This window comes from Onychostoma macrolepis, chromosome 13 (genome assembly GCF_012432095.1).
Source record: "Onychostoma macrolepis isolate SWU-2019 chromosome 13, ASM1243209v1, whole genome shotgun sequence".
Classification (NCBI taxonomy): domain Eukaryota; kingdom Metazoa; phylum Chordata; class Actinopteri; order Cypriniformes; family Cyprinidae; genus Onychostoma; species Onychostoma macrolepis.
In genome coordinates, this window is record NC_081167.1 from 10,347,906 (window position 1) to 10,370,312 (window position 22,407).

Genomic DNA, 22,407 nt, shown 5'->3' on the forward strand with positions numbered 1-22,407 from the left:
ACAAAAAACAACGATTTAGTTATACATGTAGGATTGTTTGGATTTGCTTCAGTATGCGGCACGCTCAAGTTTTTCCCGATCCTGGATCAGCGTTGCACGGAAGTGCATCAAGCGAACTGCGCATGCGCTTCATCCAGACTTCAGTGTATCTCTACCGGTGAATGAGAGACGACGGAAGGTAAGCAGCGACAATAACAGCTAGCTTGCATGCTTACATACTGACTGAAGTTTTGTTCTTTTAGTAATGCTTCTTCATGCACTCGACTGTGTGTTATTCTGCGCACACTGTATACACTTCTGAGGTGTAAAGGAGACTAGTAAGTGCGTGGACGGAACACTAGACAGTGTGCTCATGCGAGGGCCCGGATCAGACAGCACTGCTGAAAAATAAAACACTGCAGTCAGCACAACTGTGCTTTACGTACTACCACTGAAACTGCTGTTTAGTTTAAGTTAATACGCTTAGTAGTGGTTGAGAGACATAATAACAAGGTTTTTAATGGTTTGGACAGTGTTGTGTTGCAGCGTTAGCTGCTTAACGTTAGCTTGCTGCATTGAGAATACGTTGGTGTGCTAAGCTAGACTAGTGCAAATAATTTAAAAAAAAAGATTGTGTGGTAAAATTGATTATTTGGGTCTTCAAACAAAGGTGATAAAGAAGTTAATGCTTCTTATTCGCTGTTTATCTGGACTTAAACTGAGATTTAAAGCAGGGAGAGGTTGTAAACAGTCTGCTGGTGTTTTGGAGCTGACAGATGGCATTGGCTGTGTTTCAAAAATAGTAAGCTCCCTAAATAGACAGAATGTCCGAGTTTTTTTTTTTTTTTTTTAACATTAAGTTAACAATCTTGCTCTTAATTATCAGTAAATGATATAGATCTTCTTTTAAAGCTACTGTATTTTTAAATGAAATATATACATTTAACAAAAGTCGTATTGTCTCCTTTCTTTGTATGAAGGAGTTAAAAAATAAGTATAATAATTTTGTTACAGACAATTTAGTGAGGTTACTGAGGGCAATTAGCTGTGTTTAAAAGTCTAGAGAGATCCCTAACTTGGCAACATGTCCTTCCGAGTCAGTCTTTTGAGATAATGTGGAATTATTGAAATTAAATTAACAATCTTGTAAACACAGCTCTCAGTTATCAGTTAACTGCTTTTACAGATTTTTTAAATAGTTTTAGTCTTTAATAATAACCTAAATGTGTTAAAACGATTAAAAAACATTAGAATAATTGTAAGCTTGATTATTTTAATCTATTAACAGCTCCACTTTATGTTTCAGTTGTAGTAATAATATATTGTGTAGTTTATATATGGGGGCCTTTTTTATTGTTGTCTAGGGCGATAGGAGCATTAAAGTTACAAAGATCAAAACCACTGACTTTCTATGTCTTGTGATTATCAGTAGTGTTGTCTTGGTGAGCAGCCACTGAAACAGCCACTATATTTCAGTTCCTGTTCGTCCAGTTTTATGCTTGTACTTATAGTAAGTTTAATTACCGACCCCACAGGAAATAATCTGCCGCCTGGTCCAGCAGAAAACGTGAACAGGTCTCCATGGCCCAGTTCGGGGGTCAGAAGAACCCTCCGTGGGCGGCCCAGTTTGCCGCAACAGCGGTTTCACAGCCCGGCCACTCAGGACAGTCACTGGACCTGAACAGTTTACACTGTAAGTCATCATAATTCAGTAATGTACTTGAATTATTGTCACTGCATTAATTTAACTGAATGTTAGTTTAAACATGCATTCATAATTTCTAGCTTTATCTTATTTTGAAGGTCAAAGCTCAAGATGTTTTTGTTTGGGTTTCATTGACTGGTCAAAGTTTGCTTATGCTTGTTTGAATGTTGTTGACAGCAGTTGCAATGTCCTTACAATCTCACACATGTCTCCCATAGCTTTAGGAGTACAGCAGCCGTCCCTCTTGGGAGCGTCTCCTATGTACACTCAGCAGTCGGCTTTAGCAGCAGCCTCCCTCAACACACAGTCAGCTGCCAACTACCAGCTTTCGCAGCAGACCGCAGCGCTCCAGCAGCAGGCCGCTGCAGCCGCTGCCGCTGCGTTACAGCAGGTGAGGCCCTGGCTGTGATCCGTCCGTAATGCAGCTGGAGTAAATACACAGTAAAGCCTTTGGCTATGTTTGGAATGGCATACTAACATGCTAGCTTAGTATATAGTATGTATACTGTGAATAGTATGCAGTTATCCCAGATTCACAATGAATAACAATCATTTTAATTTCCAGTGTGATGAATGAATTGAAAGCAATTACAGTGGCTTTAAACTTTTTTTTTTTTTTTTTTTTACCTATTTTTTGATTGGATTGCCAAGAATTATTCTGCAAAATGTGACAGCAGAGGAGCATACTACTGTTTAAAGCATTTATTGTGGAATGCTCGGTAGTTTAGTAAAGGGCTGCATGATTTGGGGGGAAAAAACTAATTTCTTTATTATTTGCAATTTAAAATGTGATAAAAAAAAAAACTTTTGTGATTTATATATCAGTAAGACTATGATAATAATAATAATATTAATAAAAACAACAACAACAATAATAAGTATTATTATTATTATTAAATAAAAATATAAACATGACTAAATAACAACAAAATGCATTATTATTGTAATATTTCACTGTTAAACAAAAAAGAGTATTTAGGAAAATAATACAGTCATATTACAGGTATCTTATATTAAAACCTTAAAAGTAAGTCTTAATTTCTTCATTTTCAAATGGTAAACCATCAAATTTCTATTTTGGTGGAAAAAGATCTTAATGCTTCTCTTAGACTGTTAAGGACTTCTCATCACAAATATTTATGTAATTAAATCTCAGCCCTTGATATTTGGTAATCTCACTAAGCCATGACGTAATTTTGGTTTTGTTTCAGTTAATCATGCAGCCCTAGTATATAGTACCTGTTCTCTTCCAAAAATAGTAGTTATACAGTGTATACTCTGCACCTAACCCAGTCTCATTCTGTTCACTCCAATGCATAAAGTGCTCCCTCCATCATTCTGAATTGTACTCATCTGCATCTCTAGCATGCTCAGTGTTGGAGTGTTGTAACCTGAGCCCTTCCCCCAGCCTGCAGTGAGCAGTCTTGAGTCACTGGTGTGTTTTATTTTAGTCGCAGATCAATTCAGCCCTGCAGCAGTATCAGCAGCAGCAGCAGCAGCAGCAGCAACAACAACAGCAGCCACCTCAAGCTCCCCCACCACAACCTCCACCTCAGCAAACTCTTTACAACGTCCCACATCAGGTACATACACTCACTCTCATCCACACCTCCTCTTTTACTTCGCCTCTTAGCTTTTCCAAAGCTCTAGTTTTTTATCATGAAAGTTGTCTGCCGTGTTCATTGTGATTTGTTGTGCATACCACAAGGTCATGGGTTTGATTCCATGAGAATGTATGTGCTAGCAGATTGCACTGCAAGTCTCTTTGGATAAAAGAGCCTGTCAGGTTCATAAATGTATACATCATGACAGATGAACTAAAAGGGCTGCAGTCAGCACAGTGGTTACGCTAAAGAGGGCTAGTGCTGCAGTGCATGAGTGCCTTTCTGCATTATTTAACTAGCAGGACTCTCTTCCAGCCTTCGTAGATGTGGTTGGTTCTGAAATTGAATTCTGAAAATGTATTCAAAATTAACAGTAAAGACATTGATAATGTTACTAAAGATTTCTATTTTAAATAAAAGCTGTCCTTTTGAACTTTCTATTAATCAAAGAATTAAGAAAAAATAAAAACTATCATGTTTCCACAAAGATATTAGACAGAACAACAGTTTATCAACATTGATCGAACATCAGCATATTAGAATGATTTCTGAAGGATCATGGCTTCAGAGGAATTAATTACAATTTCAAAATATATTAATATAATTTTTAAAAACTATAAAATACATTGAAATAGAAAACAATATATTATTTAATTTATTAATTATTTTTGATATAAATGCAGCCTTGGTGAGACTTTCAAAGATATTTTTAAAAATCTATACTGACCCGAAATTTTTGAATGGTATGGTGTAGTATTTATTTGTATTTATATGTAGAAAATATCTAGATTTTGGATTTTAAATAAATGAAATATATTTATATGTTAACACTGTGCCTTCTTGTTAATGTATAATTTTTTGTGTTTTCTTTATTTCTCACAGCTTCCACAACCCCAACAAGCCCTGCTATCACAGGTACACTGCGTTTCCAAAATCTGTATATGCATCACATATTTCACGTATTTTTCTTTGCAAAGCACCATTCTTACCATTTTCAAATGTCTAAAACAAAGCAAGAGATCACTTAACATTGCCAGATATGGGAAGTTTATATTTTACCCTTGTGCTGTGTGTATTTTGCAGCCCCCTGTTGCTTTGCCCACCAGCCTGAGCCTGTCCAACCCGCAGCAGACAGCACAGATAACCGTATCCTACCCGACTCCGCGCTCCAGCCACCAGCAGCAGACCCAACCCCAAAAGCAGCGTGTTTTCACCGGGGTCGTCAGCAAGCTACATGATACTTTCGGTTTTGTTGATGAGGATGTCTTCTTCCAGCTCAGGTACATTATATTGTAAATGTGCAGTTGTGGCTGAGAGCTTTAATGTCAGGTGTGTAATTTCTGTGTGTTTTGTGTAGTGCGGTTAAGGGGAAAACACCCCAAGTCGGTGATCGTGTTCTGGTGGAAGCTGTCTACAATCCCAACATGCCTTTTAAGTGGAATGCCCAGCGCATCCAGACCTTACCTCAGCTGCCCAACCAAACGGTAAGCAAACCCACGTGGTCTGAATGGATTCCTGGCAGTACAGTCTGATATGGTTCTGCCTCCACAGTGTGTCATGATGCTGCTGTTGATTCCTGTGTTCTTAATCTCCATGTAGCACCAGCCGCCTCAGCCCTTACCTCAGGTTTCCCCACAGCTGTCCAGCTTTTACTCTGAAGGAATGCAGCGCTACTCTGACATACACTCTGCGGTGGATTCAAGACAAAATGTAACCCACGCCACTTGACCCCTGCGCCCACAAATCCCTATTCTCTCCTCCTCCCCTTTGTCTTCTGCTTGTTCTGTTCCTCCACTCTCCTGTTTCACAAACAGGCTTTAGTCACATGTCCTTGGGTTTCTTTCCTTCTGCCCAAGACGAGTATCTGTTGATGCTTTTTCACCCTTCCCTGTATTACAGCTCACAGCTTGCGTGTTGGATTTGTAATTAAAAAAAATTCTCGCAATCCATAAGATTCCATCTTTAGCTAACCAGCACCTGCTGTGTTATTAATGCAGTTTATCTTGGGGGGGATGCTGTAGTCATATTTGTTTAGTTGTTTATTTTAGTTACATTTTTGTAATTACCAAAACTAATTATTTAATTACATTTTTAATTTTTTTTAAAGAGTTTCATACAAAAATGTCAGTAGTCCAAATACCAGAAATTTTACCTTTTATAATGATTTTTAATACTAATTACAACTAAATTAACCTAATTAGAGAATTTAAGGTTAAATATTAATGTGAATAATTAAAATAATGGCATAAGGGTGCAAATATTTGAATCAAGTTTTTATAAAGTAAAGAACAATGAAAGACTGGTATTGTTCCTACTGCTGTTTTTGTATTTATTTTTATTTTTTTTAAACCTCATAAAATTACCTGTACTTTTGACATCTGTACACCTGGACACAAATGTCACACTGAGCAGGTGCATGATGATAAAGAAAATGCAGACTGCTGTCTGTTTTGTTATATGTAACTAACAATATTTGTGAGACATTGTCTCCTTTTGAAATGCCCAGAATGTTTGCCTTTTTGCTTTTTAATTTTTTCTTGAGAGAAAGTGCCTTTTGTGCTTTTTTTCCCAAAGCAAGACTTGAAAAATCTATTTTGTCTCTTAACAGGGGCCAAAACCAGCAAATGGTAATAGCAGTGCTTCTGCTTCCTCTGTCTCCAGCTATTTCTAACCATTTATTTTCTTTTCACTGGGTTTAGTGCTCCTTGATTACTCATTTAGGCACATTTCACACCCATCCTATAAAACAGGTTGTCTAAACATTGTACTGGATTAATGTTATTTATTTAAAGTCTTGTTTTTTTATAGCCCCTAGCTGAAAGCTGTCGTAATCTTTTTGATGAATTGAATCAATGTGCAGTAATGTGTTTGTGTTTAGACAATAGATGTTGGCTTGGTGTCTGCAGAGCTAGACGATGTTAACTGAATATGTCATTTTTATCTTGTATTTGGTATATTTTCGTATTTAAATATATATAATATATATATATACAGTACTGTTCAAAGGTTTGTGGTCGGTACAATTTTTTAAATGGTTTTAAAAAATGTCTCTTATGCTCACCAAAGCTGCATTTATTTGAATAAAATTACAGTAAAGGCAGTAATAAAGTTTTCTATTTTAATATATTTTAAAATGTAATTTATTCCTGTGATGGAAAAGTTGAATTGTCAGGATTCTTTGATGAATAGAAAGTTCAAATAAATTCTGTTAAAAGAACAGAATTTTTTTGAAACATTATAAATGTAATTTTTTATCAATTTAATGCCTGCTTGCAAAAAATAAGAATTAATTTATTTAAAAATAGTAGTATAGTCAATTCAATTAGTTAAAAAATAAAAATAAATAAAACGACAACAACAGTGTTAGATTGGTTGAAATGTACTACCTTTATTTACCTTTGTCTTTTGAGATATTTTAGGCTGAACACATGAATTTTGAGATCTTTAACAGACATCTGATCATCTATGTTAGAACATCTGTATAGTTTTAAATATATAGCCCAGCTCTAGCTTTAAGCACTACATAATCAAAATTATGTTGTGATTTTGCACAATAAAAATGGCGTTTGTAAATACTAGCAAACCCAACTCTTTTGTTCCATCTCCTTTGCCTTTTCAGAGTCAGCCGCCAGGCCCAAACATGATGAAACCAGGTCCCACCATGCTGCAGTCTCTACCCCCGCCCACCACGTTCAGCGTCCCGGCCCAGGGACCTCCTCCATCTCTTCTGCAGGCCCAGCTCTCAGCTGCTTCTCTGGCCCCACTGCTGCAGAATCCCCCGCAGCCCCTGCTACCCCAGCCTCCCCTAAAGGTTCATCAAACCCCTCCACCTTTCACAGAGTCGCGCTTTTACAGAATCAGATCTGATCTCCCATCTCTCTCTCTATGCCATGTGTAGACTCTGTGTTCTCAGGGGGTTTGCTGCAGCCCCCGGTGCGGATGATGCCTCAGCCGCAACAAGTGAGGCGTGTGGACCCCTCACCCCGCTTCCCCAGCCGCAGTGACCGACCAGAACTCATCCTGAGGAAGGATGACCGCAGGTCATGCATACAATCAAGCAGAATTGCTTCAGTAGTTTGGTCTGAAAATATTGGATATTGTGAATCTTTATCTGCTGTACTTGCTCATGCTCTATTTTGCCTGTGTTTGTGTAGTCGGGAAAGAGATAGAGAGCGAAGGAGATCAAGAGAACGTTCACCCACACGGAAGCGTTCTAGAGACCGGTCTCCACGCAGAGAACGTTCTCCAAGACGGCCACGCAGAGTCGTCCCAAGATATACTGTGCAGTTCTCCAAATTCTCTCTCGATGGGTAAGTTAATTGTTGTAAAGGAAGAATCTTGATGTCTTGTTGCAAATTTGACAGACTTTTTTTGGGGTTTATTGTATAAGTTTATTGTCATTCATCCTAGACATACAGTGGGGAAAAAAATTATTTGATCCCCTGCTGATTTTGTACGTTTGCCCACTGACAAAGAAATGATCGGTCTATAATTTTAATGGTAGGTTTATTTGAACATTGAGAGACAGAATAACAACAAAACAATCTAGAAAAATGCATTTCAAAAAAGTTATAAATTGATTTGCATTTTAATGAGTGAAATAAGTATTTGATCCCCTATCAATCAGCAAGATTTCTGGCTCCAAGGTGTCTTTTATACAGGTAAGGAGCTGAGATTAGGAGCACTCTCTTAAAGGGAGTAATCTCAGCTTGTTAACTGTATAAAAGACACCTGTCCACAGAAGCAATCAATCAGTCAGATTCCAAACTCTCCACCATGGCCAAGACCAAAGAGCTGTCCAAGGATGTCAGGGACAAGATTGTAGACCTACACAAGGCTGGAATGGACTACAAGACCATCGCCAAGCAGCTTGGTGAGAAGGTGACAACAGTTGGTGCGATTATTCGCAAATGGAAGAAACACAAAATAACTGTCAATCTCCCTCGGACTGGGGCTCCATGCAATGTTTCAATGATCATGAGAATGGTGAGGAATCAGCCCAGAACTACACGGGAGGATCTTGTCAATGATCTCAAGGCAGCTGGGACCATAGTCACCAAGAAAACAATTGGTAACACTACGCCGAGAAGGACTGAAATCCTGCAGCACCCTCAAGGTCCCCCTGCTCAAGAAAGCACATGTACAGCCCGTCTGAAGTTTGCCAATGATTCAGAGGAGAACTGGGTGAAAGTGTTGTGGTCAGATGAGACACAAATCCAGCTCTTTGTCATCAACTCAACTTGCCGTGTTTGGAGGAGGAGGAATGCTGCCTATGACCCCAAGAACACCATCCTCACCGTCAAACATGGAGGTGGAAACATTATGCTCTGTGGGGGTTTTTCTGATAAGGGGACAGGACAACTGCACCACATCATGGGGACGATGGACGGGGCCATGTACCGTCAGGGCCAGGGCATTGAAAATTGGTCGTGGATGGGTCTTCCAGCATGACAATGACCCAAAACACATGGCCAAGGCAACAAAGGAGTGGCTCAAGAAGAAGCACATTAAGGTCCTGGAGTGGCCTAGCCAGTCTCCAGACCTCAATCCCATAGAAAATCTGTGGAGGAAGCTGAAGGTTCGAGTTTCCAAACGTCAGCCTCGAAACCTTAATGACTTAGAGAGAGGATCAGCAAAGAGGAGTGGGACAAAATCCCTCCTGAGATGTGTGCAAACCTGGTGACCAACTACAAGAAATGGCAGACCTCTGTGATTGCCAACAAGGGTTTTGCCACCAAGTACTAAGTCATGTTTTGCGAAGGGGTCAAATACTTATTTCACTCATTAAAATGCAAATCAATTTATAACTTTTCAATTTATTCACTTATCTGCCTATTGAAACTGTTGTTATTGTTGCGTTCAGTCATTTATATCAAAGTTGCCATTAAATCAAACTTGACAGTTCTTATTTTATAATGAAATTAAATTATAAAAAATTATGGAATTATTTTAATTATTTAAACTCATGTGCACATCTCTTCTGTGACATGTTCACAGGCGCGAGGGTGGGATGGTATCCACTCCCCTCCAGCAGCCTGTTATTACCATGAGATTGCAACCATAGCAAATGTTAATGATCCAGTCAATTAACAGTGAACCAATTTAAATGCCTCCCTTCACTTTTTTCTTCTTTGAGAAGCTGGATATATGTCAATAGGAAGGAATAGACAATCACAACTTCCGTTTCATGAAAAAAATTAGGCATCACTGGATTGGATTTATTAATTGGATATATACATTCATCTGAAAAGTAATTAAATCTGACCTTCACGGACACTAAACTTGCATTAAGAGCACCACAGAATCAAAAGACACAGAGATATTGGAATATGCATGTACAAGTTAGCTACTTTATTATGATGCACTTTTTAGTGTTGTTTAGATCAGTGGTTTTCAAACCAGTCCTGCGAGCACCCCCAACACTGCACATTTTGAAGGTCTCTCATATCTGAGACACCCATTTCAGGTCTTGCTGTCTCTACTAATGAGCTGATGAGTTGAATCAGGTGAGATAGATGAGGGAGACAGAAAATATGCAGTGTTGCGGGTGCTCACGGGACCGGTTTGAAAACCACTGGTTTAGATGTATGTTTGGTATATTACTTTCTCTATTCTCATCAGTTGCAACTGTGATATGATGGAGTTGCGGCGGAGGTATCAAAGCCTCTACATCCCCAGTGACTTTTTTGACGCTGTGTTTACCTGGGTAGACGCCTTTCCCTTAACACGACCTTTCACCTTTGGAAACTACTGTAACTTCCACATCATGCATAGAGAGGTGGACTCTCTGGTGAAGAACACGGCTGTGCTGGACCCACCTGATGCTAATCACACCTACAGCGCAAAGGTAACGCCCCCAGATATGGTCATAATTTTTTTTTAATTTTTTCTTCAGAATAATGCTTCTTACCAGATTTCATTGAGTGGTTTTTGACAGTCATGATTAATGTTGATGGTTGTTATAGGTGATGCTGCTGGCCAACCCTAGTCTAGATGAGCTGTATCATAAGTCCTGTGCTCTGGCAGATGATCCACAAGAGCTGAGAGACTCCTTCCAGCACCCTGCCCGCCTCATCAAGGTACAGCTCTCTGAATTACACTGAATTACACTGGGTTTGTGTAATAAGCTTGTTATGTAATCACTAACTTGTGTGCTATTTTACGAAAATTGTTTTGCACTTATGCTGTAGTATTTCACAGGGATGGACAACATTACTGTGTCGGGGACCGTAGCTGTTACTACTATGAATCCTTTTCAAAAGCTGTGATGATAAATTTCCACAGTTAATAACGTCATACATATTTTATTTAATATTCATTTATAAGACTATACTTATCTAGGTATTACATTTCAGAAAACAAGTTAACGCCACTGTGTGAGTGTTTTTAACACAATGACGTGATGGCAAATTTGACACATTTTGTGATATCTGATATCTGATCAAATGGATTTCAAAAAAGAACTATGATGACTTCTACTGAGAATGCCAGAAAAGTGAAAAGGGTCCTTTGTAATCCAGCAAACTATTAATCAGCGAGCTTATAGAACAACAGTGACAGCTGATCCTTTTGGTGGGTCTGGTTCTTGAAGTTTGTCCCATTCATTTTCTCCATAGGTCATTCAAAAATAAATAGTTCTGTGCCTTGAACTGAGCTGAACCAAACAGCTCTGAGATGAATCATATCATTATAACATTTTATTCGAAATAAAACACATTTTGCTTTACATAATGCTAATTAAGTATTTGATACACTTGATTTTGATTTAGGGGGAGGGGGGTTGTGTTTGTATCTGTACCAGAAAATGTCATCTAGCTTCTGACAGCTTATAAAAATTATGGTAAAACTTCAAGTTATGAATACTGTACAATTTATTCATTTGACCTTTTTTGCACTGATGATGAAGAATAGTGACTAAGTTTGCCCGAAGATACTAATCATTTAACCATTTCCTATCATTTGGAGCAGCACGAGAATGATGAAATACATAATATAATAATTTCAATGTAGGATATTGCTTTGCAAATAAAGCATCTCAAAGTGCTGAACAAAAGAGAAGGGAAACTATGTATGCAGATAGGCCTGCTGGTACACAAGGTAAGACATGTCTTCACTTTTTGCTAGCAGTAAAGCTTCCAGTCTTGGTGGGAACTGAAAAAGATATAAATACAAAATTGTCTTGATACCAAAACATTTGTAGTTTCAGTGCTTATTTTAATAATACAGCAAAAGCTAACTTGCTTTTTAACACTCCTTTTAATTATTTGAATTTATTAGTTAGAATTAAAGTTCATATATATAATCATTATATTATTAATAAGGCTAATAATTATAAATAATAGAATAAAACAATGTAATGCAATATTAAAATAATTATACGTCCTTGAAGATTTTTTTTGAAAGTGTTTTTTTTGTTGTTGTTTTTTTACGTTAAAAATACAGTAAAAGCTGTAATACTGTGAAATATTATTATTACAATTTAAAATAACTGTTTTCTGTTGTAATATGTTTAAACATTTTATTCCCACGATGGCAAAGCTGAATTTTCAGCATCATTACTCCAGTCTTCAGTGTCACGTTCCTTCATTCTGATATGCTGATTTTTATGCTCAAGAAACATTTCGGATTATTATCAATGTATTGTAAATGTATTATCAATGAAAGCAGTTGTATTAATATTTTTGTGGATTTTTTTTAGGATTCTTTGAATCAAAATAAGAACAGTATTTATTTAAAATAAATCTTTTGTAACTTCATAAATATCTTTACTGTCATTCTTGCTGTATAAATGTATTAATAAAAAAAAAAATCTGACTGACCCCATATTTTTAAACGGGTAGTGTTTACCATCATTTACCAACTATTTGAAGTTCAAACGTTGAATGGGATTTAACTTTAAGGACCCTCAAAAATAATGTTTCCTTGTTCCCCTGCACACTGAAAGATGTTTGTCCACTCCTGTGTTTGATGTTGGGAGTTTCTGTCGGTGTTGGGGAGTTGACTGTGATGTGTCTCTGTCCTATTCCATTGCTGAATGCTTTGCTGTGTGGAATACGCTCATCTGATGTTGTCTCTCCCTGTGTCCGCCGCATACGCCTCCTTCAGAGTGCTCAGCGGCTTCCCAGCATCTCGTAACCCATTTGAACTCCTCTGTTTCCAGTTCCTGGTGGGGATGCGGGGCAAGGACGAGGCCATGGCCATCGGGGGTCACTGGTCTCCCGCTTTGGATGGGGCCGACCCGGAAAACGATGCCTCGGTCCTTATAAAGACAGCCATACGTTGTTGTAAGGCTCTGACAGGCATTGATCTGAGTTTATGTACCCAGTGGTAAGTACAGCTCCTTTCTCGGTCTGTGCCGATGCATCTCCATGTGTGCATCTTTTACGATTTAAAAAAATAAATAAATAAAAAAGGCCGACAGGCAGACAACATCTAAAAGTCTGTGACCCGCTGCATGGTATTGACACAGCAGAGTATCTCCTGACATGTTCGATGCTTTTGTGTTCATACTTTTGATTTCTCAAATTTTGTTTTGCAATGTTTACGCTGATGTGTGTGGCAGTCCTGCCTCTATATCTATGTGGTGAATGCATTGATTCTTTTGCTCCGAGAGCAGAGCCAGAGGAGTCGCCGCCACCGCCATCGTTACTTTCTGTTCTCTCTGACCTTTGCCTTGTGTTAAATATCTTACATATTTAACTTGCTTTCACTGTGTCTGAATCTGTCCTTCTCTCACACCCCCGGGGGTTCGTAAGCTATCTTTCACGAGCAACCGGTTCAGATTGACGGGCGCAGGGGGGCGGGGTCTTCGTCGTTTTTGATACTGTCTGTCGACCTCCCTGATGCGTGGCTGCCGTTCATCCTGAGAAACCCCTGTGGAGTTCCGCAGACTGTATTTTCTCATACATACATTTGGGGGGTCGAGGGGATCTGAGCTTTGTGTGTGTGTGTGTGTTGGGGGAAATGGGTGATGTCTCACAGAATGTTTCTTTCCAACGCGCTTCTTCCTTTGCGACAGGTATCGTTTTGCAGAGATACGCTATCACCGCCCTGAGGAGACTCACAAAGGGCGGACAGTCCCCGCACATGTGGAGACAGTGGTTTTATTTCTCCCGGATGTTTGGCATTGTCTTCCTACCCGCTCAGAGTGGGAGGGCCTGTCCCGTGGACTCAAGGAGCAGCTGGCAGAGAAACTCTTGGCTGAACGGAAGGAGGCTGATGGAGAACAGGCACTGAACGCTAATCCCTCTCTTCTCATTTCCGCTTCTCACAGGCACAGGAATAGACAAACAAAACACTCAGAAAACACAGAAAGAAACAGACAAGTATCACAGGCATCATACAGAACCCACTTTTACCATCCCTTCCTCTCATCCCTGTCTCATCCCTGACCCTCCACCCCATTTCCTCCTGCTCTCCCTCTGTCACGCAGTCTCACACACAGCGGAAGAGCTTAGGTCCTACTTTATGACACCTGTCAACTGGTAAAACAGCTTCCAGCTCTGCCGATTGCACCATTGACGGCCGTGATTGAGATAACTCTAAATTTCCCGTTTAATTCCAAAAAAATCCAAATTTAAAATTGACGAATAGACCAATGAGACCAATTTGGGAAATGAATGCTGGAATCTGGAGAGCCAGTTGTTTATGATGTTTGTGTGTGTGTTTTTTTTAGATCGTTTTGTTTTCCTGTTCAATATCTGCCGAACTCTCTCTGAGTTCTGTCTCTTGTCTGTCTCTTTTTTTGATTTTTGTTTTATTTACGCTGTTCTCTGATTGGACTGTGCCTAGACCCTTTGTGGATGTGATTTTTCCAGGGAGGACAGTTCTGGCTAGGCGTTAAAGAAAACAAGCTAAAAAGAGTATACGTGGGCCAAAAAAAAGGCAGCAGTAAATGTAGACGTAGGGTTTGGAGACCACCTCTGAGTGCATCTGTCCCATGTCCATCTCTTGAACCCACTGTCATTGATTATCTTTTTGTATTCCACAGAACTGGTTGATTGGCTGATGAGTGGGATATGGATCTGTTTCTGAAAGCTAGAGAGCTTCTGTGTATCCTAGCGTTGGATTTTTTTTTTTACCCAGTCGAGAGCTCAGTAGGAGGAGACAATGAGAGACAGTTGTGACCTTGCTTCTTGCACGGATCAACTTTTGTTTCAGAAAACTTCTTTCAGTCTGAGAGTGGTGTGTTAACATGCTGTTTTCTTTTTTCTCTTCCTCTCTCTTTTAAATAACGTGCATAGGAGGAGGAGGATAAGGACGAAGGTGATTCAAAGGAAGTCACTACGCCGACTCACTGGACTAAGCTTGATCCGAAATCCATGAAGGTGAGATTCCCACAACCAGCTTATCTGCTACAGGCTGAACTGTTATTTTATTTTACATCAATATTCTCTAGGCCTATATTCCATTTGATGGGGTCTATATTCTTTATAGACCTATTAAATGCTAAGGTATAGAAAAGCTTGTCCTTTTAAAATAACCAATAGTTTTTAGTTTAGTCACAGTCCCTCAGAACTTTATTTTGGACATTTTTTTTTATAGACACTTGATGGTTGAGCAATTTTTTGGACAAAAATATATACCCTTTGAACAATATAGACCACCATTTAGTAGTCGTTTTTGGAATTAAATTATAATTTATTACCAAGCAAATCAAATGTGACTTTTACATTATTACAACTAATTAAACTAAATATTGCTCATTTGAACTCAGCAAACAATCCTGAAAAAAAAAAAAAGAATCACAGTTTACACAAAAAAATATTAAGAAGAACAACTTTTTGACATTGATGATAAGCAATGTTTCTTACATTAAATCATCAAATTTTTAAATTGTGATAATATTTCACAATATCACAGTTTTTACTGTAATTTGTTTAAATAAATGCAGCCTTAAGCATGAGCATAAAAGAAAGCAATTTAAATCAAAAACTTTTTTTTTTTTTAAATGAGCGGTAATGTATTTGATTGAAAGCAACCATTTGATATTGGATTTGATATTTTTGGTACATGTTAACAAGAATTTTAAAATACTCCTCTCCAGGACTGTAAAAATCATTAAACAATGCAATTTTTTTTTTAACGTTTTTCTTTTATTTAAATAATTTTTGTGCTTGTCTAGAGGAAACCTTGCTCGCAGACCGTTTATATCATCAATCTGTCCATTAATAGTTATTTAGGACATTTGTGCACTGTTAAGTATAATCATAGTTTTAAAGAGTTGAACCTGGCTTAGAAATAGAAAACTGCTCCAGTGATCTGTATAAAATAGTTTAATAAAAACACTTTTAATCAACTGGAAAAGCCATAGAAATGTGTAGGAAAACAACACAACAAGCTAGCAGACATACATGTGGTATCATGGAGCGCTCAAAGGGCTGATGAAACGAATTTGCACACAGGTCAATGACTTGCGTAAGGAGTTGGAGAGCCGTTCACTGAGCTCTAAAGGGCTGAAGTCACAGCTGATCGCTCGCCTCACCAAACAGCTGAAGGTGGAGGAGCAGGTGGAGGAGTCCAAGGAGCCAGAGAAGCCTGAACCTCCTTGTGTGGAGGAGGATGAGTCCTGCAGACTGGAGGATGACCGAGAGGTGAGAAAACCCTGCTTCTTTAGAGAGTCTGTCTGATCAATCGCATACAAACGTGGAAAAAATATTCCCTCAGGAAGAGGAGCGAAAGCGGCAGGAGGAGCAGGAACGCCAGCGCAGGGAGAGACGTTATGTTCTCCCAGATGAGCCCACTATTATTGTCCATCCCAACTGGGCTGCCAAGAACGGCAAATTTGACTGCAGCATCATGTCCTTGAGTGTGCTGCTGGACTACAGACTGGAGGATAATAAAGAGCACTCCTTTGAGGTGAGGATGTTTTTGCATATTAAAATAATTCACCTATAAACTACAAAGTTTTGGGATACTTTGCTTGACTTCACCTGATACAATTACAATATTCCTCATGTCAGATACTTGACGTTCAAATAATATTCATTCACAAAATATTTTTATTAATTTAAAATATTAAAGAAAAACAGTTGCTATGTCAGTATTTCTCATTTTCATTTAGTTTAACTATACTAAAATAACTAAAAAATAAAACTGAAATAAAAATGAGTAAAAAACAAACCCACAAAATTTCTAAACCTTTAACTTGAAGATTAAAAATATTTAAGCTGCAGTCTGTAACTTTTGGCACTCTAGCGGTTAATAAACAGAACTGCGTGCGTCTTGCGGAAGAACATTGCAGCCGGAGCTACTTCTCTCTGTTTATGTCTGTGACGAATCACGCAGGTACTGGGCCACTCTGCAGCGGGACCTACCCGAACCAGTCTAAAATAAAACTTCTTATAGGTGTACCGTAGTGAATTCAGGATAAGCCAAAAACACGGTTTGGAAAATGGATTCATGATGTACTCGCTTATTATATTCATTTTGTAAATTTTGAACACACAAAAAGTTACAGACTGTAGCTTTAAATACAAAAACAAAAATCAATACTAAATCAAAAATTTATAAATATTAATAAAACTTATAGCATTTTTCCAGTGATGCTAAATAACACTGGTTTTTGGTGTCTGTTTCAGGTGTCTTTGTTTGCTGAATTATTCAATGAGATGCTTCAACGAGACTTCGGCTACAGGATCTACAAAGCACTGGCTTCTCTTCCAAGCAAGGATGAGAGGAAAGATAAAAGAGAGAAAGCTAAAAAAGAGGCAGAAAGGAGGGACGTAAAGAAGGAGAAGGAAGAAGAAAATGGAGAGCCGGCTACAAAGAGAATGAGAGAGGAGGATGAGAAGAGGAAGGTGGGGGAAATACTTCAAAAGAGTTTCTATGACCATGAAAAACCTGGAAATATCAGGATTAGCGCTGTCAATCGATTAAAAAAAATTAACGAATTAATCGCACATTTTTTTCTGAAATTAATCGTGATTAATTCCATCTAACATTAAAATTTTTATAATTTTTTTCATTGCAATAATTTCACATTCAAACAATATAAAGATAGTATATTTGTATAATCATTTTTATGACTGAAGGTCAGTATCACTGATAACAATACAGCTGATGTCTCTAGGAAATTGTTTTTTTCCCCCTAATATTTACCCATTGACTATTCAAAATTACAGTATAATTGAGAGATATCAATTTTAACATTTATTAGACTACTTAAATATACATAAATTGAATAAAGTTATCAAATACAAAATTATAAATTAAATATACTGTAGATGAATCCTTAAATCTACAAAAGTTATTGATTTCCTCTTTTTTTCATTTGTTCTTTGATTAACAGACATCACAGCAGCTGGGTTATTTAGTTTTTGGCTGCTATTACTTTAAGAGCTGCTGAATGTGACGTGGATCTGACACTGATCTTATTTTCTCGTTAACTCTTTACATTTTCTGACCTACTTCAGGTCTGAAAATCTCAATAATGAGCTGACAAGTTGAATCGGGTGTGTTAGATGAAGACAGTGCTGGGCTCCAGGATAGTTTGGAAAACTACTGCATTTCAAAGACATGTTCTTAACTGACTTACACACATATTTTTGTCAAGAAAACAGACCAGATCAGCAGTTGTGAGTGGGGTGGCCAACCCTAGCCCTGCCCCTGCGTTAAATATTTTTAACGCGTTAAACTGAAAAAAATGAATCGCCTGCATTAACGCACTAATTTTGACAGCACTAATCAGGACATTTTAAAACCTGTGTCCTGGAAGAGTCACGGAAATGATTAAAAGCTTAAAAAGTCCTGGACATTTCCATAGCAAATATTGATCAGTGATTGTAGTTACACCTGGTTTAAAACTTGTTTTTTTTCATGAAAATGTTTATTTGGCATCATGAACAACTGGAAAAGTCATTGAAGAATCACACTGATTGGTCAGAAAGTGTGGGGTCCGTGTTTGGATTGATTCTTTGATTTATGTCTGTTAAATTCATGTCTGTGATTTGTTCAAATTAATGCATTTTTTTAAGCTTTTTATTAATATGGCTATTTTAATATCTCCTGGGTAAAGGACGAGGAGAAAGAGAGAGGTATTAAGAGAGAAGAATCCAAAGATGATGATGAAAATGAAGATGGCAGCAGCAACAATAACGCTGATGAATATGACCCGCTGGAGGCAGAAGACGCAGACGACTATGATGACGATGGTAGGGCTCATACTGTTTGCACCTGGATCCTCAAGCACACTTTTGATCAGTTTTGGTTCTTTGATCCAGAAACTGATCCTTTGTGCTCCTCAGATAAAGATGATGAAGACTCAAATGGCAGGGACAGAAGAGACGACCGGCGAGATGAACGGAAGTCCAAAGAGAGGTCATCTAAAGATAAAGTGAGTCAACAACAGATCTTCTTTTGCAACACAAAACGTTTCTAATAGTGAGAGGGGTGGAATGCTTTATTATTTCGATCTGTCTGTAGGATGAGAAGAAAAAGCAGATGGTGACATTTAACAAGGATCTGCTGATGGCCTTTGTGTACTTCGACCAGAGTCACTGTGGCTACCTGCTGGAGAAGGACTTGGAGGAGATCATGTACACGCTGGGCTTGCATCTCTCCAGAGCTCAGGTGCTGCTTCTGTGCAGTGTTGTGTGTTTAGTTGTTACTTGGGAAGGTTTAAGGAGGCTTTAAGTACCATGAATTTACTCATGATGCTAATATATTAGGAAAAAATTTCCTCTTTTTTTTTCTTTTCTTTTTTCTCCTTGTTTTAAAAAATTCAATTGAACTATTATATATTATAATAATAATGATAAATTATAATATAAATGTATTATAATAATTATATATTTTAATAATAATTTACTATCTGATTTAATGTTATATTAGTTAATAATACATTTAAAGTTGTAATAATATATACAGTATATATGTTATTAGTTAATAATAATAATACATTTAAATGATATAAAATTATATAAAATAACAATTATATGAATTAATAATAAAATTACTAGACAACAACTACTACTACCAATTATTATTATTATTATTTTGGATGTAAAATAATATTTTATATATACAATATACAATTATACCACTTAATAATTTATTTGAATTAAAAATGAAATAAATATAATATGAATATATATTTTTGTGATGATATATATATTTTTATTATTATTAATTTGCTATTGTTTTAAAACTAAAATCTGTAAATATATGTATTAATGTTATTATATATTATAACTATTATTGTTATTACAATAAGAATATGTTTATATGAAATATATATTACTGTTATTATATTATTTTCTTTATTAAATTAAAAATATATATAATTGGTCAATAATAATAATTCATATTAATTGATAAGATGAGAAAATATAAGCATTTATGTTTGTTGCTTGACCTTTTAGCTGCATCTTGCTTGAGCAGGACACAATGTGTTAACTGTAATTTGCAAGCTATTCTAACAGACTAGCATATCTTTTTTGTTTTTTTTTTCAGGTGAAGAAATTGTTAAACAAACCATTGGTTAGAGAGTCCTGCCATTATCGAAAGCTAACGGACAGACCTAAGGACGAGCCCAGCCCCACGTTGACCTCTGATGCTCTGATAGACAACCTTTTAGGTGCGCAAAGAGAGTGATGGCTGGAATTGAGAGGCTTATTCGTAACACTAGAGTACAGTCCATGACGTTACAGTGGACTGAATCACTCTGTGTGCCCCACAGGTAACCAAAGCTTGCTGCCCAGTCTGAAGATCAAGCGGGAATCGGAGGACAGCGGCGAGTCGTCCAGCCTAATCGTCTACAAGGGAGCCATGGTGGATGTAGGAAGCATGATGCAGAAGCTGGAGAAGAGTGAGAAAACAAGAGAGGAAATTGAGCAGAAGCTCATGCAGCAGGACATTAAAATGGGTAACAACCTCATTTGTCTCGTTTTCATTATATATTTGAATTTCAGTGATTTTGTTGATTCAGCTCAGTATCAAAAATTAACTTTTACAATTCATCAGCATACATTTTTCTACCCTCAATACAATTAAATTGCTAATCAAACCTTTCTGTTTTGTAGAGGAGGACTCAAAGCATATAGCCGAGCTAGAAGCAGCAAAACGCAGCCTTCAGAAGGAGCTGGAGGAGGTGAAGAATGATCTCAGAGAGACCGAGAACAACCTGAGAGCCTCAGACCAGCAGAAAGGCAGCTATGAACAACAGCTCCACAGCACCGTGTCCAGCCTCGACACCATCATGAAGGAGCTACAGGGCGTTTTATCACACGTATGAACCTTTATTTGTTTCATCGCTGTGTGACCAGGACTGTAGAGTATGGTTTAAATAAATAGTGTATAACAAGCGTTTTGTTTTTAATGCAGGGTGACCCTTCAGATGACGGTGACCAAAAAACTCAAGCTAATGGCTCAGATGAGTGAACGTCCCTCTCCAAGCTCATTCACATCTAATCTCCCTTCAAATGTGTAAATAAGCTTAAAGCTAACACAATTCTAAAGCTAATTTTATTTTGATCTTTTTTTGTGTTTCTGTGTACAAAGTTTTAATGACAGTGGACAGTAAACTCTCTTTTCCTCATAATTCTATATTTGAAAATAATTATTTGATTTAGAAAAATAATTCTTCAGAATCAAATTATTACACTTAACAAGTTCAAGTTTAAATAAATTGTTAGATTTGTGTAAAAGTTTTTGGTTGTTAATCCATTTAAGCTTTTTTGTTGTTTTTTTATTTTCAGAAGTTGCTAGTAATTTTAACATGTGTTGCTATATCAGCATACTTCATTGTTGAAATAATACATGACTTGTGCCAGTACGTGACTTATTAGCAGAGTTTATTTAGCAATAAAAGTGTTATTTATGTTTAAATCAAATGTTAGAAACCGCAATTAGGATTTTATTAGGACCTATGTGAAGCTGCTTTCTGATATCTTTCATTGTTCCATGACAAACAGTGATCAAAAAACACGTTTTGATGTCTTTTGTTTGTTTTGGTCACATCTGAGCATGTAACTAAATTAGCGCATGCATATCAGCTTGATTCCTGAATAATATTCTTGCAGACTTAATTTTTTTATTTGATTTAATCTTGATGTGTTGTTTTGTGTAATCCTACCAGGGTAGCTTTGTGTGAATGGGGCCGTGTTCTTTGTCATTTCAAACAAAACCAAGGCAGTTACCCTGTTAAAGATGCACAGGCTTGACCTGACTGAGGTCGTGTCCATTCAGAGTCCTGGGTACTTCATATCAGAGTGATTGTAATGTGTGAGTTGTGGATAGTGTGTGTTTCAGTAGTTTGTTTGGAAGGCAGTGAATTCTTTTGTTTTTTATGTTTTTCCTGTTGTTGGCCCACTAAAGATGAGAATGATTACATTCTGCTGAGTGGAAAAGAGCCAAACCTGATAAAAAAGCCCAAGGCAGCCAAGTGCATATTATTTTTCTATTCTGGATGTACACTATGGTTGTCCTGGTAAAAGAATAGAAATAAAAGTGCATCATTTTAACATTTTATTCAGTTAAATTTTGAATTTCCCCAATTGTTTTGAATTTACAGGGGTTTTGGGAATTTTGCGATGCCATTTTTTTTCCCCAGTAGATGGCACCATTTGTTTGATCTGGAGGGATTATGCATGCACTTTTTATGAGGAAAAACAAGCAATGGGTTTAATAAACAAATATTCTTCTTGTCACAGACTTTGTTGAATTTTTTGTAAAAGTGTAAAAAGTTTCAATGATTTTAGTTTGACTGCAGGATGATTTGCTCTGAATAGGGTGAATTGGTGTATTTATATATCAGCACTGCAGCGGATTTCTAGTGGAAGACATGAAATGGATCAGCGTTTGTAGGTAACATAACAGTGACATAAAGATGAATGCATTATGTCCAGATTAAATAACACCTACAGTGGGGCAAATAAGTATTTGATACACTGACGATTTTTCAAGTTTTCCCACTTGCAAAGAAGGGAGAGATCTGTAATTTTCATTGTAGGTACACCTCAACTGTGAGAGAAAGAATCTAAAAAAAAAAAATCCAGAAAATCACATTGTATGATTTTTAAATAATTAACTTCCGTTTTATTGCATGAGATAAGTATTTGATCACCTACCAACCAGCAAGAGTTCTGGCTCTCACAGACCTGTTAGTTTGTCTTTAAGAAG

General features: G+C 37.3%; 1 protein-coding gene across 1 annotated transcript; it reads left to right on the forward strand.

The window, feature by feature from the left end:
- Positions 1-51: 51 nt before the first annotated feature.
- ccar1 (cell division cycle and apoptosis regulator 1) lies at positions 52-21,935 on the forward strand. The gene is made up of 26 exons (XM_058796044.1): positions 52-178; positions 1,515-1,672; positions 1,903-2,075; positions 3,136-3,267; positions 4,171-4,203; positions 4,372-4,568; positions 4,646-4,772; positions 4,888-4,998; positions 6,908-7,098; positions 7,185-7,328; positions 7,443-7,598; positions 9,910-10,135; positions 10,254-10,367; positions 12,449-12,615; positions 13,307-13,517; positions 14,532-14,615; positions 15,693-15,881; positions 15,955-16,146; positions 16,869-17,087; positions 18,305-18,440; positions 18,534-18,622; positions 18,712-18,858; positions 19,741-19,864; positions 19,967-20,152; positions 20,310-20,515; positions 20,611-21,935. The coding sequence occupies exons 2-26, from the start codon at positions 1,561-1,563 to the stop codon at positions 20,665-20,667; spliced, it is 3,723 nt and encodes a 1,240-aa protein (XP_058652027.1). The 5' UTR covers positions 52-178; positions 1,515-1,560; the 3' UTR covers positions 20,668-21,935.
- Positions 21,936-22,407: the final 472 nt, after the last annotated feature.

Excerpts from the sequence above, each read along its gene's own strand:
- ccar1 (XM_058796044.1), top strand. The coding sequence starts at position 1,561 with ATGGCCCAGTTCGGGGGTCAGAAGAACCCTCCGTGGGCGGCCCAGTTT. Across the intron at positions 4,204-4,371 it reads AACAAGCCCTGCTATCACAG|CCCCCTGTTGCTTTGCCCAC; the intron begins GTACACTGCGTT and ends TGTATTTTGCAG. Across the intron at positions 10,368-12,448 it reads ACCCTGCCCGCCTCATCAAG|TTCCTGGTGGGGATGCGGGG; the intron begins GTACAGCTCTCT and ends CTCTGTTTCCAG.